Source organism: Marmota flaviventris, chromosome 17 (assembly GCF_047511675.1).
Source record: "Marmota flaviventris isolate mMarFla1 chromosome 17, mMarFla1.hap1, whole genome shotgun sequence".
NCBI classification, from domain to species: domain Eukaryota; kingdom Metazoa; phylum Chordata; class Mammalia; order Rodentia; family Sciuridae; genus Marmota; species Marmota flaviventris.
The window spans coordinates 59,949,266-59,965,359 of NC_092514.1; the positions used below are offsets into that span (position 1 = coordinate 59,949,266).

Here is a 16,094-nt window from a genome sequence, read left to right on the forward strand (position 1 = left end):
TGTTAGCTTAGTCTAGTGGATCACTGACCTTGCAATTTCCTCATGACCTCTGTGGCAGGAAGCCTGCTCGGCAGCTTCCACCCTGCCTCCTATTGTGAAAGAGAGTCCCTTTAAATCCTCCCCTGACTCAGTGCACAAGACTTTGCCCCCAGTTCTAAAACATAACAAAGATTCGGTCCTTATTTCCAGCATTTTTTATTGGCTGCCACTAATTCTGATATGAGCACACCGCCTACACTCTTCCATCTGGGAGTGAGCCCTCTAGAAGCATCCGAGCTTGTGTGGGATTGCTTAGTGGTTGGCCTTTGGCTGGGGAGGGGTTGGAAATGAAGACGGTAGCTGTAGAACTGACACCTCCACAAAGCAAACAGTTGCCATGTTTGACTCATAAAAAACAACTGCATTCTCCGTGCCACCCTGGCTGTTTGCCCCTCAGTACTGGAGTCTTTCTTGCCGAGTTGAGTTGGTCACAAAAGCATCAGGTTCAGAGAGCACAAGCACCATGTTGGGCCATGGTGTGGGGGGAGACAAATGGCTTCTGTTCTGAATTCACTGGAAGGAAAAAAAAAAGCACTGAAGAAAACTTGAAGGTGAGAAGAAGGCAAAAGTGCTGCCAATTACCATTCCCTGGGCTCTCCCTCCCTTGGGCCCACCCTCACCATCCTGCTAACTTCCCCGGCGAATGTCACCCCTTTGCTTGCCCGCTGCTCCTGGGAGCCGGTGCTGCTGCCACTTAGGGAGTTCCTTCGCATGATGCCTGGGAGCAGGATGGAGGAGACAGAGCACTAAGTGAGGGAAGGGCCAGTGAGAAGAGGGAAGCTAGTCCCCTCAAATCAAGAGGCAGACCCCAGGGCCTACAAGAAAACTGAATTGATAAGGAAGGGGTCTTGGGAAAGATGGAAACTGTGCAGCTGCAGTCTCACCGGGGCCTGGGGGCTCTGAGCGCTGCAGACTGTTGCGGCGCGAGGTAGGGAAACTGCCCTTGGAAAGGCGACGCTGGCGACTGGACAGCATAGCTGCGGGGGCCACAATACCAGGTGGGGGCTGCTTCCCAAGTCGGCTGTACAAGTCCTCAATTTCCTTTTTCTGTAGTGTCTGTAATGTTTCCACCTCTGACAAGTGCCTGAGGATGTACCAAGGGCATGAGAGAGCTCTCCCATGTTGTTCCTCCAAGTTCACCTGTTGCTCCACCATCCTCCCCAGACTCACTTCTGCCGAAGATTCTGCAGCTCAGCCCAGAATTCCTCATCTTCCCCACTGCTTTCTGACTCCTCACTGCTTAGACACAGGCTGCTGTAGGAGTAGTTCATCCACACTGGGCTGGGATGGATCAGGGGTTGGGGGCTGCCCCCAACTCGGGGTTCCTTCCCATCATCCCCTTCCTCCTCAACTCCATCCCCCAGACCCTCAGTTGCCCTGTCACTCTCAGCCAGAGCCTCCCTGGTCTCTGGCCCACTTCCAGCACCATCCTCTGTGTCTGAACTCTCTGAGGTCAGCTGAGGAGTTGGAAGCTTTACAGAACTGGAGAGAGTTGGGGATGTTGGTTGCAAGGAAAGAGGTTCCGTTGGTTCCTTAGATGAAGTCACATGGAAACGCCCAACAAGCTGTGGCTTTCCCTCTGCAGGAAGACAAGGAGAGAATGAAGAGAGAGAGAAATCTGGTAGGATATAAAGCAGATTGGGAATAATGGGCAGGCAGAGGCCTCACCTTCAGAGATGGGTGCCAGTCTGGCTTCACCCAGGAGTGGCCAAGCAGGATTTGGGGAGGCCTACAAAGTGTGGGTTCATGAGGAGGGAAATGATCCAGAATGGAGACCCCCTAATCATCCCTCTTGATTTCCTACTTACCTCACTCTCCATCTCGGCTGCTTGAGGTGAAAGGCTCTCCTGGTCACAAGGAACAAGGGCAGTGGACAGGCTAGGCAGTGGATCAGGAGGGGCTGGAGGAGACTGGGAAAGGAGCCCCGGGGAGGGGGACAGCAGGGACTGGGCCACAGTCATCACAGCCAGAGAGAAGGCACTAGCCAGAGAGAGGAGAGGGGCTGCTGTAGTGGAGGGGAGGGGAGAAGGGGAGGGGCAGAGAGGAAAAGAAGGAGGATTAAGAGTGAGCTGGGAACAACTAGGAGAGAATGGGGGTGGAGAACTGGTAGGGAGAGAACTCAGAGGAAATGGAGAGGATGGAATTGGAAACTGGGATGCACTGGAGGAGAATGGAAGTGGAGAGCTGGGGGAGTGTAGAGTGGGATTTGAGGAGACCTGGGAGAGTGGGAAAGGGCTAGGATGACACAGGGGAGAAATGATGGGAAAAATGGGACTTGGAAGGATGGGGGTTCCAGGGGAAAATGGGTTTCCAGGAGACAAGGGTGTTCCAGGAGAAAAGGGTGTTCCAGGAGAAGTGGAGAAGGTTGCCCAGCTTCTCTGTTCTGGGAAGGTGCTGCACTGGGGCTCTGCTGGGTGGGGAGAAGTAAGTGTTGAGATTCTAGTCCCCCATGCCCTATGTCCTTCCCAGAAGCAACCCTAAGAGTGGGATACTCAGTACATACCAATGGATGGGTCTGGGAAGGGGCCTGAGAGGGCAGGCAGTGGTGGTGGCTCCTCCTAAGGGGAAAAAAAGATGTGGTGGCACAGTCACAGTGGGGAAAGCTGAGTCTTAGATGGAAGGTTTCAGACTGGGATTTTTAAGCAAGGATCCATGAGCCTCTAGAGTCCAGACATGAGTTTCAAGGGATTCAAAAGTATGTGCTGAAATATTTAGGGGTAAAGGGGCATGAGGTCTGTAACTTACTTTCAAGTGGCTCATAAGAAAATTATGTATATTTATATGTACGTACACATACATACAAACAGGGAGGGGAGAGAGGAAGAAAGAATGATAATGCTGATGTCATGAAACAAAAAATTGGCAAATTGCAAATTCTCTGAGTAATTCTTGCAACTTTGAAAGTCTGAAATTATTTCAAAATAATGAGCTAAAAGAAAAGTATGCATTCAACACTTTTTTTTTTTTTTTTTTAACGAGTCCATGGCTTTCATCATATTCTCAAATGGGGTAAGAGCCACTGTTTCAAGGTCCCAGAGGTAAAGAGAAGTTAATCCAAGGGGACTGTGGAGGAAAGAGTAGTGAGCTCTGGCAGAAAATCCATTCTTCCTGGAGATGTCTAGAAGGGCCTGACCTGGGGGCTTAGTGCATCTTCAGCAGACTCAGAGGGGCCATTATCTCTCTTCAACAGGGTCTCTACTCGCTGGATAATCTCCCGAATCCGGCTCAGGAATCCATCTCTCTCCGAAGGCAAAATGAACTCATTATACACCTAACAAGGGTTAATAGGATAGGAAGGATACTCAGTTATCTCACTCATCCCTGGCCCTTGCTCTTGCTCTTTAAAAACCAACCATTCGCAGTGCCATTTCTGCCAACCACCAACCTAAAACAAGTATTTACCAATATCTATTATGTGACAGACTAACACTCAAAGGATGCATGTACTGTATATACAAGATGCCTTACATATATTATCACATTTAACACCAATAACTTTCTGAGGTCTGTATTAACTTCCTCAGTTTAGAGTAAAGATAACCAGTGCTCAAACAGGTTGAATTCAGGCTGTCATAGGATTTGAACCCAGGTCTACTAACTAGAATCTGAGTTCTTTCTTCTGTTGCCTGGCATGCTTTTGGACATAACTCCTGCCCGCTTAGGATTTATAAACTATACCACACAGGCTTACATACACACACATGACAAAGTGAAATAGGAAATAAGGCAATAGACGGTAAATATCACATTCAACTCCACACATATTTAGTACCTACTACATGACATGCATTGTACTAGGTACCATGTAATACATGGAAACATGAAGCAAGGTCCTAATCGTGAGCCCAAAATCTAGTGGAGGGGACAAACAAACACAAAGGCTACTGCAAGTTAGCCTCATTGGTAAGGTGCTCATAGGTAAGCTGCTTATGAGCCTTTCTTAGATAAGGACAGATAGAAATACTACCCTGCGGCTAAGGAGAGCTGTTTCATGGATGTTCCACAACAAAGTGAACATACCAAACATTACTGCACTGTACACTTAAAAATGGTTAAAATTGTAAATTTTATGTTGTATTTTTTTACCACAATAAAAAGATGCTAGGGCTGGGGCTGGGGCTCAGTGGTAGAGCCCTTGTCTAACATGTGTGAGGCATTGGGTTCAATTCTCAGCACCACATATAAATAAATAAAGTCCACTGACAACTAAAAAAATATTTTTTTTAAAAAATGCCAAAAGTCTGTTATTTATCACCCTCCTCCAAATGTTATTCCCATGAGGGGACAGGTCACACAACCCTGGGAATGGGAGAACCTGGGACAACTTTACGGAGTAAGTCTTTGGAGCTGAACCTTACTTTGTTGGAGTAAGAAAAGCAACCATTTTTTGAGCACCTACCATAAGTGGCCACTTCTCGTGCATTATACCATATCATATCAGAACATCTTTGCAAAATGAATATTACAACCTGATAAGCAAATGAGATTCAGAGAGGTAAAGAAACTTGCCCAAGGGACTGGTGATGTTAACTCAGTGGTAGAGCACTTGCCTAGCATGCACGAGGTCCTAGGTTAGAGAGAGAGAGAGGGAGAGGGAGAGAAAGAGAAAAAAAAAAAAAAAACTTGCCCAAGTTCACCAAATTTCAACAGAGCTGAAATTTACTCTGAAGTATTTACACAAAAGCCCACCCTTTGCCAGGCATGGAGGCACACACCTGTAATACCAGCAACTCAGGAGGCTGAGGCAGAAAAATTGCAAATTTGAGGCTAGTCTAGGCAACTTGGTGAGTCCTTGTCTCAAAATAAAAAATAAAAAGACTAGGGTGTAGCTCAGTGGTAGAATACCCTGGGTTCAATCCCCAGTGCCCAGGGTGGGAGCTTGGAGGGAACAGGGGGAAAAGCCCACCCTTTCATCTGTTCCGCAGTTTAGGCAGAGAGAACAGTAAAACAGCTTTGAGGCATAAGCAAGGCACATTCTTCAAATAGTGAGGACTCAAGCATAGCTGAGCAAGCTGTAGATGTTAAAGGCCATGCTTTGTCATTTGGACCTTACTCTACAACCAAAGCAGCCACTAAAGATTTTGGGGTGAAAAGCAACAAGATCAGATCCAAGTCTCAGGAGAATTGGTAAGAAGAAAATAGAGGGGGATTGACCTTGAGTTCAGGGGCAAGGTCACTTTAGTTGTATATGGTCTGAGTGGGCATGAGAGCCTAGTAGAGAAGGCTGTAACAGTGACAGATACCTGAGCAGATGGAGCAGAGGCAAGAAGGCACCCAGCTTCTTTAGAGGACCACTCAAAAACCAGTGTGGTTTGCTGTGCATAGTGGTACATGCCTGTAATCCCAGTTACTCAAAAGACTGAGGCAAAAAGAATGCAAGTTTGAGGCCAGCCTGGGCAACTTAGCAAGACCCTGTCTCAAAATTTCAAAAAAGGGCTGGGGGTATAGCTCAGTGGTACAGAGTCCCTGGATTTACCCTGGTAGTACAGAAAAAGAAAAAGAAATCAGTAGTGGCTGGAGGGAAGACTCTAGAAGGGTTAAGTGGCCTGATGGAAGAAGACAGACTTGTGTACAGGGTGACATTTTTCTTTGTCCTAGACACAGGTGAATGACATGATGAAGATGATTTATAGTTTCTGAAGCCTGACATTTCTCTTAATGCCTTCACTGCAACATCCCAGAAGCTTGTGTCTACCTACTCTATTCTATTGAAAATAGTCTCCCACAAAGACCTTCTCCTAAAAAAAGCTAGTGTGGTCTTGCCTCAGCCTTCACCCTACATCACTAGAAACTCTCCTCACTCAGTTTTTACTAACATCTTCCTACCTCTTTGGCTCCATCTCTACGCCCTTTAATAACTTAGTTTCACCCTTCTAGAACAGGTGGTATCCACTGAGATGCACTCAAGTCCTATATGTCTCTGACTTTGCAGGCCCATCTCTCTTCAATCTCAACTCTGTACTGATGACTTCTAAACCCACCTCTCATTCCAAAGCATACCTGTCGCCAGGAGAAAATTCACTGCCAGGGCCAGTCCAACCCATATTCTGTTGCTATGGAGGATCTTGTCTTGGCTGTCACTCAAGCTCAACATAGCCCCTTAAAAGCCTGCTTTTAACTCTCTCTCTCTCTCTCTCTCTCTCTCTCTCTCTCTCTCTCTCTCTGGGTGGCCTGCTCCTCTTAGTTCTGCCAAGCTACAAGTCGTCCTTGACATCACCCCTCCCTAACTCTCTATCATATCAACTCAGCAAATATTTATTGGGCATCTATTACCTTCACTGTACTATATCAACAGGTTACTAATTTCCTGAAACAACCCTCAGATTTACCCCTTCTTTTCCTATCTCTATAATCCATCTTCTCCTTCATCCACATCTAGCTTTTCTTTTCTTTTGCACTGGGGGTTGAACCCAGGAGCTTTCTATTGCTGAGCCATGACCCCGACCCTTTTTATTTTTTGAGACAAGGACTCACTAAATTGCTGAGGCTGACCTGAAATTTGCAATCCTCTTGCCTCAGCCTCCTGAGTCACTGGGATTTAGGCATGTGCCACCACACCCAGCCACATCTGGCTTCTTGTGTTTACCTTCTAGCTGGATTCTCTACCTGTAGTCCCCTCCCATATCCTATGGCAGAATGGTCTTCATTCTTCAAAACCTTCTCTTACTGTATTACACCCTGCCTAACTCTTATGACCATCTATAATCTGTGCCCACTCCAAACCCACCTCTACATCCCACAATTTTCTTATAGCATTTACTTCCAGTGACAGTAGTTGCCTCATGATGTCCTCATAGCCCCATACTCCAAGTGACTCCCTACTTGGAATGCCTTTGCTTATGCTGCACCTCCAGCTAGGCATACCCTCCTTTCCTTTCTTATTTATCTTTCAAGACCTTGGGTAAGCCCCACTTGTTCCACTGCTGCCCACCCATGCTTTTCTTACAGCCACAGTATCACGTCTAGCATGCAGTTCACATGCAGCACTTGTGTACACCCAGTCCCAAATAGCTCCAGCTGAGGAGCCAATCCTGACCAGATAAACAGAAATCTTCCCCAAAACAAATGCTGAGATGTCTTCAGAGTCACTGTGCTCAATGCTAAGCAGGGTTTTATATTCATCCCCCTTGCTGTGGGATCAGGCGTTTCAGCACCAATACACATCAGGAGGGAGACTCTTTTTTTCCCAGATGCATACACTCTGTCCTTATCTCTCTCACCCCCCTCACCATGGCAGCTGCAATTTCTTCTGGGCTGTCCCCATCCAGATCAAATCGGAAAGTCACCATCTTGCTGTTGTGAGTCTGTAGCTGGCACTCGACCACTCTGTCATTCTGGTCTGAGACCTTCAGAGTCAAAGTCAGGAGAGGGGATGTGGTCAGTGCCTCTGTCTTCATCATGTGTTCCTACTCTACTCCAGCCAAATGACAGTGCCAGACTGGACTTGGAGAGAAGTAGACTCTACCCCCAAAGTCTAGTATTAGAAACTAGACTAGTTGCTTCATGGCTAGTCCTTTACATTATTCTGCTTTCTTGGCTGACCTTCCCCATCCACTGAAAGTGCCCTCCTAGCCCTGTAGGTCATTCTCCATGTTCTTTCTTACACTAGTGACCCTTAGCCGGGATCGGGGTCTACGCCGGAGATTCTTCCCTGGAGGTCTCCTCATCTGTCCCATCCCTTCTCCTATGTCGCTGAGGCCTGATGCTGCATCTGAGGCATAGCTAGAAAAGGGAAGGGAGATGGAAGAGTCTGTGTAGACAACGGGACCCCAGAGTTCCAAATATCTCATCCTGGCACCCCAACTCATTCCAAAACATACCTGTCCCCAGGAGAAAACTCACTGCCAGGGCCAGAACGTGGAATGGACAAGGCAAAAGCCTGAAATAGGATAAGGGTTCATGAAGTCAGGGGAAGATAACTATTGAGATCCAGAGAGACCACAGCAAGGATGTTGGGAGGATAGTAGGGATAGGGAATTGGGGAAGGTAAGGACAAAAGTAGTGAATTTCCAGGACATGGGGACAGGTTAGGGGGTTGGGCTTTCAAGGAAAGAGATAGATCATTGACTTGGAATGGCTGGGAGCCCCCATGTAATCCCTTCTCACCGAGGGTAGGCAGAGATGGGACTCATCGGGGCTGGATGGCACCCCCCCAGGGGGCTGAAGGGCAGGGTCTGAGGCATCCAGGAAGCCAGAGGAGCTGAGGTAGCCATCAGTCTCACAATCCGCTAGTGAGGGAGGGAGGGAGGGAGGGAATCAAAAAAATAAAGGGAAGTAGTGGCAGAGAAGAGGCCCTGTCTGAGCACAGGGGTCTAGTGCAAAAAGGGAGCTGTGGAGAGTTCTTTCCCAGAGGGAGCTTCATGGCTGGGGTGGAAGGCAGGATGAGTGACAGTGCTTCTGGGTTGGACTTGTAGGTGGGGTGCAGAGAGCCAGAGTTGACCTAGGTCCACCATCAGACATGACTTACAAGTGGTAGATGAGTAGCTGGCATGGCGGAAGAGGAAAGACTGGTGCTGGTCTGCCTCTGGCTCCTCAGGTTCTAGGGGGAAGGTAACTGAGGGACCAGGAGCCATGGGAACAGTTGCTGGCAGAGGTCCTGGCTCTGGTGGGAGGGCTTCCAACTCCCTAGCTTTTCGAAGCTTCTCACGCTTTCGCTGGATGGCAGCAACCCGTTCACGTACCGCACGGGCCACTGGCTGGTAATCAGCTTCGCAAACCAACCCCAGGGCTACCTGGAATTGGAAGAATGAGGAAGACAGTGTGGGATCCCCCTCAAAGATCCAGTGGGACATCTTGAGGATAAGGGAGGAAGAGAACCATTTATTGATTAGTCACTATGTCCATTAATTGGCAACTCCTTAACATTGTCATCATTAAGTCCTTCCAATAACATTGTGAGATAGGTCTTATCAGCCCATTTTAGAGAAAAAAAAATTCAGTCAGTGACCAGTTCATGTAAGTCAGTGGCTCTTAATAGGGAGAGAGCTTGACAAAATCTAGAGTCTTTTTTTTTTTTTTTTTTTTTTGTACTGAGGATTGAACCCAGGAGCACTTTGCCACTGAGCCACACCCCCAGCCCTTTTTACTTTTCATTTTGAGATCGGGTCTTGCTAAATTGCTGAGGCTGGCCTCAAACTTATGATCTCCTAGCCTTAACCTATCCAATCATTGGGATTATAGGCATGTGCCACAATGCCCAGCTGCAAAACATTTTTAATCATCACAACTACAGTGTAGATGCTACTGCACTTAGTAAGTAGAAGCCAGGGATTCTTTCAACATCCTACAATGCACAGAACAACAGAAAAATGTCAGTAATGCCAAAGTCAAGAATCCCTTGTACATACTCAAGTAGGGTTTGATGTCAGATCATATTGGGCTGTGCTGTGAAGAGCTGCTGTTATGCCACATTCCAACTGTCTCAGGTTCTTCACCCACCTTCAATGATCCTCACCTTAGCAACTGCCATTTCTCTATTGAATATCCCATCCTCTCTCCCTTTCCCCTACTCAGGCCTTCCTAAATCTCTCCCATGTTTCTGCCCTGGCATCTTCAACCTCCATTTATTCACACACACCCTCTTCCACCAGCATCTATTCATCCCTCTTCTTTCCTCCTCATTAATATCAACTGTGAAATTTGTTGGGTGAGTAGAGGTGGTAAATACAGGTGATCTGACTGCAAATTTAAACTACTTGAGTTTAAATCCAGATTTGCCACTTACTTGGCCTCTTGGACAAGATATTCAACCTCTTTAAACTTCCGTTTCCTCATCAATAAGTTAGGATAAAATTACTCTTCCTGCAGGATTGGTAGCAATGATCAAATGCATTTTAAAGTTCTTTAAACCATATAGGAATGTAGGCTACCACATGCCAAACACTGTCATGGATGGGGGCGGGGGGAAACAGTCTCTGTCCTCAAGGAGTTGATAATCTAATGGAGGAGAAAGACCAGAATGTATCCATACAACTAGACCCACGGCTTGAGGGCTACTCAAGGATGCGCTGCCATGGAAAGAAGCTTTTAATTTTGATTCTAGAGGGGAAGCCTTAGTGAAACCGAGGGTTCTGCGTATAGAGAAAGAAGGAGGGTGGAAAAGAAGAAGAAGAAGAAGAAAAGCATGGGGGAGGGGAAGGGTGGAAAGGAAAAACAGGTAAAGGGCATTCCAAGATAAACACATCTGCAGGAGCTAAAGCAGGGGAATTAGAGGATCCAGGCTTTTTCTGGAAAGAAACACTGAATGTGTTTGCAAGTTCATTAGGACAGGAGAGGCAGGGAGACACCTGTAGGAGATGCCACAAAAGTGGGGAGAGACCACCTCCTTCCGCTTCAGGGTCCCTCTGGTCAATGCCAACCCGCCCTTTACACGCTCAGCCACAGCACAGTCTGACCTCCGCTCACCATCTCCTGTGCCACCTCCTCTGCCGCGTCCCGGCCCAACTGGAAAAGGAACTCAATGGCCTGGTTGTCCCGCGGGCGCCCCCCGCGTCGCGCGCCCTCCATACGCAACCAGAGCTTGAGCCCGGGTTTCTCGCCGTCGTCCTCCTCCGCCAGCTCCACGTGCACACCGCGCTCCTCACGGAAGAAGGCGTGGGCCAGGAGATCCTGGATGGTGAACCTGTGAGTGGTTCGGCGGTGAGCCGAGCCGGACAGTGTTTGCACCTCTTTCCCACCCAGCTGTGCCCGGTACCCCACCTCTCATTCTTATCAGTACGAATGCAGCCTTCAATGATCTCCTTCACCTCGGGCATCTTCACTTTGTAGAAGCTGTTTGGTTTTGTACCCTAGGAGAAGGGGTTGCTTGACGTCTCTGGTCCTTCACACCTCAGCTCTCTGCTAGACACCCCCCAACACACACCCCGCTCCAGTGCAGGCAGCAGTGCAGGCATTCACCAAAGCTTGGCAACTACTACTTAAAGATTTTAATTCCAATCCTAGTCCTTAGGGCTGGGGGTGTAGCTCAGCAAATCAAGCACTGGACCCTGGGTTCAATCCCCAGCACCAGGAAAAAAAAATAAAAGTTCCTCCATTATTAACAGTGTGACCTTGAACAAGACTGACTGTTTTATTTGTAACATGCAGGATAGAACATTTGCCTCCCTCAACTTGCGGAGTAGCTAGAAAGACTGGATGAGAGAATGGATATGAAATCCTTTGTAAATTTCTAGATATATTATTAATATTATTAGCTTGCGGGGATTGGGGGAGGCATTGTACATTCAATATCCTTAAGTGTTCACTAAGGTATCTTTTTCTTTGGGAAGGGAAAGGGCATTGACCACGGGCTAGCTGGGGCAGGAAAATGAGAGGGGAATCTGGAATCCCTTCTCCCCTAGCCGCACCCCTCTCACCGAAGTGACCTTGCGGTAGATTTGCGCAGCATTTTGGCACTCTGAATAGGGATACTCTGAGGTAGCCATCTCCAGCATGCACATGCCAAACGCGTACACATCCACTGCCTCATCGTACTTTTCCTCGTACATCTCGGGGGCCATGAATTCCGGGGTCCCTGCAGGATCCACAACAAGGATCAGGCTGCCAAATCTTCCTTCTGACCTCATCCCTCCACATGGGCATATCATGGGCTAGGAAGTGCAGGGGCAAACCCAGGAGTTCTGAAATGCAAGTGACCAACCCTTGCCTATAATGTGTGTGGGAGGGATGCCATAGGTCTCCCCAATTCCCCAGTGGGCTCCTAATTCGTGTATCTCTAAAGCTCTGCTAGGGAAGGGAGGATCCCATTTCTCTTCTGACGTGGGGGAGATATTAATGGCAAGGACCCGCCTGGAAGGACGCACCAATGACGCTTTTGGCGAAGGAGGCGCGCTTGAGCGTGGCCAGGCCCAGGTCCCCAATTTTGACAGAGCCTGTAGGGCCTGTGATGAAGACGTTGTCACACTTGAGATCGCGGTGCAGTATAGGGGGGACCCGGGAGTGTAGAAAATGAAGCCCCCGGAGAATTTGGCGGCTCCAGCGCTGAAGGACTCTTGGTTTCATTTCGCGGAACCTTCTCAGGTACCTGGGAAAGGGTGCATAACCAGGGCCGTGGTGCAGGAAAAGTAAGCAGGGGAAGGGCTCCCACTGAGAAGTTCGCCTTCATCCCACCCTTGCCTCTGCACCTTCTACCAGCCTTTTTCTAGCTTAGCTCCACACTAGGTCCCTGGGAGAAACTAAGTTGGGTGTGGTAGATAGCCATGAGATTACAAAATGGGTCTGATGATAAATAGATAGGGCCACAGCCAAAGTGTTTGTGGGAAGGACTGACTAACTGTCCCAAGCATGGGGGAAAGCTTCACAGAGGAAAAACTTTTGTATCTTGCAGGAGAGGAAGTTCAAGTGTGAAAAGGGTAAGGGATGGAGACTTTCCAGGCAGAGAGGACACTGCCCTCAAAGGAAGGGACAAAGCAAGTGACAGGGGAGGGTGGGAGGAGTTCCTGAGAATTCTGGAAGTCTGGATCTTTGGCTGAAAGCAGAGGAGGCTGAATCCTAAGGATTTTGGAAATGGGTTAGCCAGTATGGACATTACCCCCAGGGACATGGGAAACCTAGGAAAGATCCTCCAGGTTGCAGGAAGTTAGGAAAGCTCAGAGGGAGGGCAGAGCCAAGTGAGGCCCTTTAGGATACTGCTGCAGGGAAGGATGGGGTGGGAAAAGCCCAGTGTGGAGATACTGAGGAGGAACTTGGAGACTGTACTGATGAAGGTGAGGATGTAGCAGAGAGTGAGATGTCTGGGAAGACACCTAAGATTTTGACTGGAGTCCTGGGTGGACATTGCTATTCATCCAGGCAGGAACATAGGTAGGTTGGATGGGAGACGGTGAGCCTGGTTTTGGACCTGGATGTAAAAAATTTGTGCAACCTGGGAAAGTTCAGGATGCAGTGGGGAGACAGTGAGGAGATGTTCCACCCTTCCCCTCCCACCCCGGCCAGAGCTCACGTCTTGAGTGTGCCCGAGGTCATGAGTTCTGTGACCAGCACGATGCAAACCTGGCCCCTCAGCACCGATTTCCAGGAGTCATAAAAACGGACGATGTTGGGGTGCTGCAGCCCCTTGAGCATCTCCACCTCTTCGGAGAAGCGCTGCCGCTCAGCCCGAGACAGTTTCCGAGTCTGTGGAATAGCGAATGGGATCCCATTAGGCCCAGAGAAGGATGGGGCACCTAGAGTGGAGCAGGGGGAAAGGGTGATGGAGTCCATGGATGGGATCGGGATGATGGGATAGTTAGCCCAACGGACTGTAGACCCAAACTCCTTGTCAGTCCCTTAGGTTTGCTCCAAGAACACACCCATCCTAGGCCTGGGGCCGCCCCTTGGACCCCCTGCTGGACACAAGCGCCTTTATGCAGCCCGGTCCAGGAGCCCTGAGCTCAATAGCGCCTTTGTGGCCTCCCGGGCCTGCCGTGGGGCGGGAGGGGTGCCTCGGGGGCTGGCAGCAGGCGGACCTCAGGCAGGGAATTGGGGCCGTCAAGGGTTTGGCCCCAGATACTGGGAACTGCTAGATTCAGACAGAAGGCGGAGGTTGCAGAGGGACGTATAGAGAACGAAAAACTCCAAGACCAGGCGCCAGGAGCCCTTCCCCACCACCACCATGGCTGCCCCGCCCCCCTCTCCTCTCCCTCCCGTACCCGGGTTTGGCCTCCTCTGTTGGCCTGGCCTAGAGCCTGGGGCGCGGCACTGGCAGGCGCAAGAGGTGAGCCCAGTGCCAGGGCCAAAGTGAAGGGAACCTTCCCCCAGGCTCTGTCCCCCAATCTGAATCTGAAGCTTCTGACCAGAGTCAACTGGGTTCTCCCCATGCATATGCAGAAGAGTAGCAATAGGAAGATAGTTCTGCCAACCAACATCTTCCTGAAGTCCAAGAGCTTAGAGCCTTTGGGTCTGGTAAGAAAGAACCCAGGTAGGCGGAGGGATGAGAAGCAGGACTAAAACTCAGGCCAAGGCTGGAGCTTCCTGTTCTCAGGCCTTCCCCACTACTCCAGAAGCAGCCTGGGAAAGAAACATTCTGTGGAAACTGCCCTAAATCCTTCTGGAGATGAAGAGGAGAGGACCCTGACCCAGCTCCTGATCTCTAGCATCCCAGTCTTTTGTTCAGCAGAGGAGAAGGGGGAGCAAAAGGCTCAGGGTCACAACGGAAAGTCTCAGGACTTACAGAGAAACGATGGGGAAAGATTGTGGGTATTCAGGGAAGGAAATTGGTAGGGTGTCCCCTCCCAGATCTGAACTGGCGCCCCCATCCTATTTCCCATCCTAATTTCCAACTGTCAGGGATTTGCAGAGAGATTTTAAAATGAGAATGTCCATGCCCCTTGGGGAGCTACTATATACTATCTGCCTATTTCTCCTGAGTCCAGCCAGTCAGCCAGATATCTCAGCAAGGGCAGGGATTTCTGGGCATTCAGCAGGGAAAATACATCCTTCCCTTAATGCTGTCTGCCCAGTCTCCCATCCTAATACCTCCAAAAGGTCCCATCCCGAGGTGCCACAGAGGGGGCACCCAGCCGCACCTGCAGCTCACACCAGGCCACCTCCACCGTGGTGTCAGTGTCTAGCCCTCGATACACAGTCTTGAAGGAGCCACGTCCAATCTCAATGTCAAACTTGAGGTATCGGCCGTCTGGGGATGTTGCCACAGCCTGGGTCTCTGTGTCCTCCTTTTCTTCTTGCTCCCGCTGTCGCTCCCTGGCTGCAGCATCTGAGACTCTCGGCGGCTCCCCAGACCGTGAGCCTCCTGCAGATCCCGTAAACTCGGGATGCACTGAATCCACAGTCTTCACAGGGGCTGCCCCGGTCCGCGTGCCCTCGGGGAGCTCTTTGAAGCAAGGTGGTGGGCTACTCGAGGGGCCCGGAGGAGCAAAGTCAGGAGGATCAGGAGGTTCCGGAACGGGTGTCGCTGGCTGGCACCAAGAGCTCAGCAGACCCAAGTCGACTGAGCTGCGGCGGGTGACACGGGAAGAGCGAGGCCGGGGCTCAGCCTTCCCGGAGAAGCGGCGTGCTCTGCGAGGAGGGGGCCCGATGCGGGGTGGCCCCGTAGTGGAGAGAGACGGCGGGGGCAGCAGAGCTAGGTCAGCCTCGGTCTGGGACATGGGGACCGCGTTCTCCGTGGTCCGAGGTGCCAGCATGGGGAAGGACCGGGCGCCGCTGACCAAGCCCGACGACCAAGGGGAGGCTGCCTGACAGGCTGACTAGCTGGGTGCGCAGCTATCCGGCTGAACTGTAGGGGCCCCAAGCCCGGGTTGCCTACTCGCGGCCCCGCCCCCGGCACCGCCTAGCGCCCGCCCCCGACCTTACCCCCCAAGGCAGTCCACTCCCAGCAGTGAACCGCACCGCGGCTCTGAACCCGCGGAGTATCCCTCCTAGCCTCAGCAGCTGCCAGTGCACCCCCTCTGCGTGCGGTCTCCGAGCACTAGCCTTCTACCTCAATTCCTGGCAAGGGTGGAGTGTAAGGCGGCAGTGTGTTCTCCCGCACTGCGTGCGCAAACCTGTTTTGCGGGGGGGGGGGGGGGGGGGGGAGTGGGCGGGGCTTGGAAGACACTGGAGCAAACAGAGAAAGGCTCCGGGCCGGACCCTAGTGTGTGGGGGGTGGTTGGGGGAGGCCACTACCCGCCTGCACACCCCAGATAAGGAAACACTGCTCGGTTCTAATCATCTGGAGTAGCCCCAGGCCGAACATAGAGGTCAGTGGAAAAGTATGGTTCTCCAACTCTGTTGTCCTTCTGGTATGCACAAGGATGGGTGTGAGCACCCAGGACAAGGCCCTCCTCTAAACCAAGGGCTTGATCACTCATCCACTCTACCCCACCTTGGCCGCAGCCTGGTCCTGGCCAGAGTGGCTGTTTTTGCTATGGGCTTCTTCCTCCTCCTTCTGTTTGCCAAAGTCTCCAATAAACCGAAGTCCACATCCGGTTTACCCCCCTTAGCTCCTCTTGGCCATAACCACCCCACCCAGACCAGATGAGTGGAGGGAGGGGCTTCAGAGTAGTTCAGGATTTTCATGCGGGAGATGGTGAGGGAAGAGGGAGCCATTATGCCACTCCATTTCAGAGATCAAGCAGTTT

General features: G+C 50.4%; 1 protein-coding gene across 2 annotated transcripts; it reads right to left on the reverse strand.

The window, feature by feature from the left end:
- Positions 1-179: 179 nt before the first annotated feature.
- Wnk4 (WNK lysine deficient protein kinase 4) lies at positions 180-15,232 on the reverse strand. Of its 2 annotated transcripts, none has more exons than XM_071603418.1 (19): positions 14,544-15,232; positions 12,980-13,152; positions 11,841-12,061; positions 11,394-11,551; positions 10,738-10,826; positions 10,444-10,660; positions 8,507-8,771; positions 8,146-8,267; positions 7,860-7,918; positions 7,644-7,761; positions 7,269-7,385; positions 3,173-3,310; positions 2,543-2,597; positions 1,848-2,446; positions 1,708-1,768; positions 1,210-1,618; positions 924-1,123; positions 660-757; positions 180-552 (listed from the first exon to the last, which is right to left on the reverse strand). In XM_071603418.1, the coding sequence occupies exons 1-19, from the start codon at positions 15,156-15,158 to the stop codon at positions 550-552; spliced, it is 3,717 nt and encodes a 1,238-aa protein (XP_071459519.1). In that variant the 5' UTR covers positions 15,159-15,232; the 3' UTR covers positions 180-549. The 2 variants fall into 2 exon arrangements, with proteins under 2 accessions (XP_071459519.1, XP_027802894.2); XM_027947093.2 differs by having other exon boundaries at positions 1,848-2,449.
- Positions 15,233-16,094: the final 862 nt, after the last annotated feature.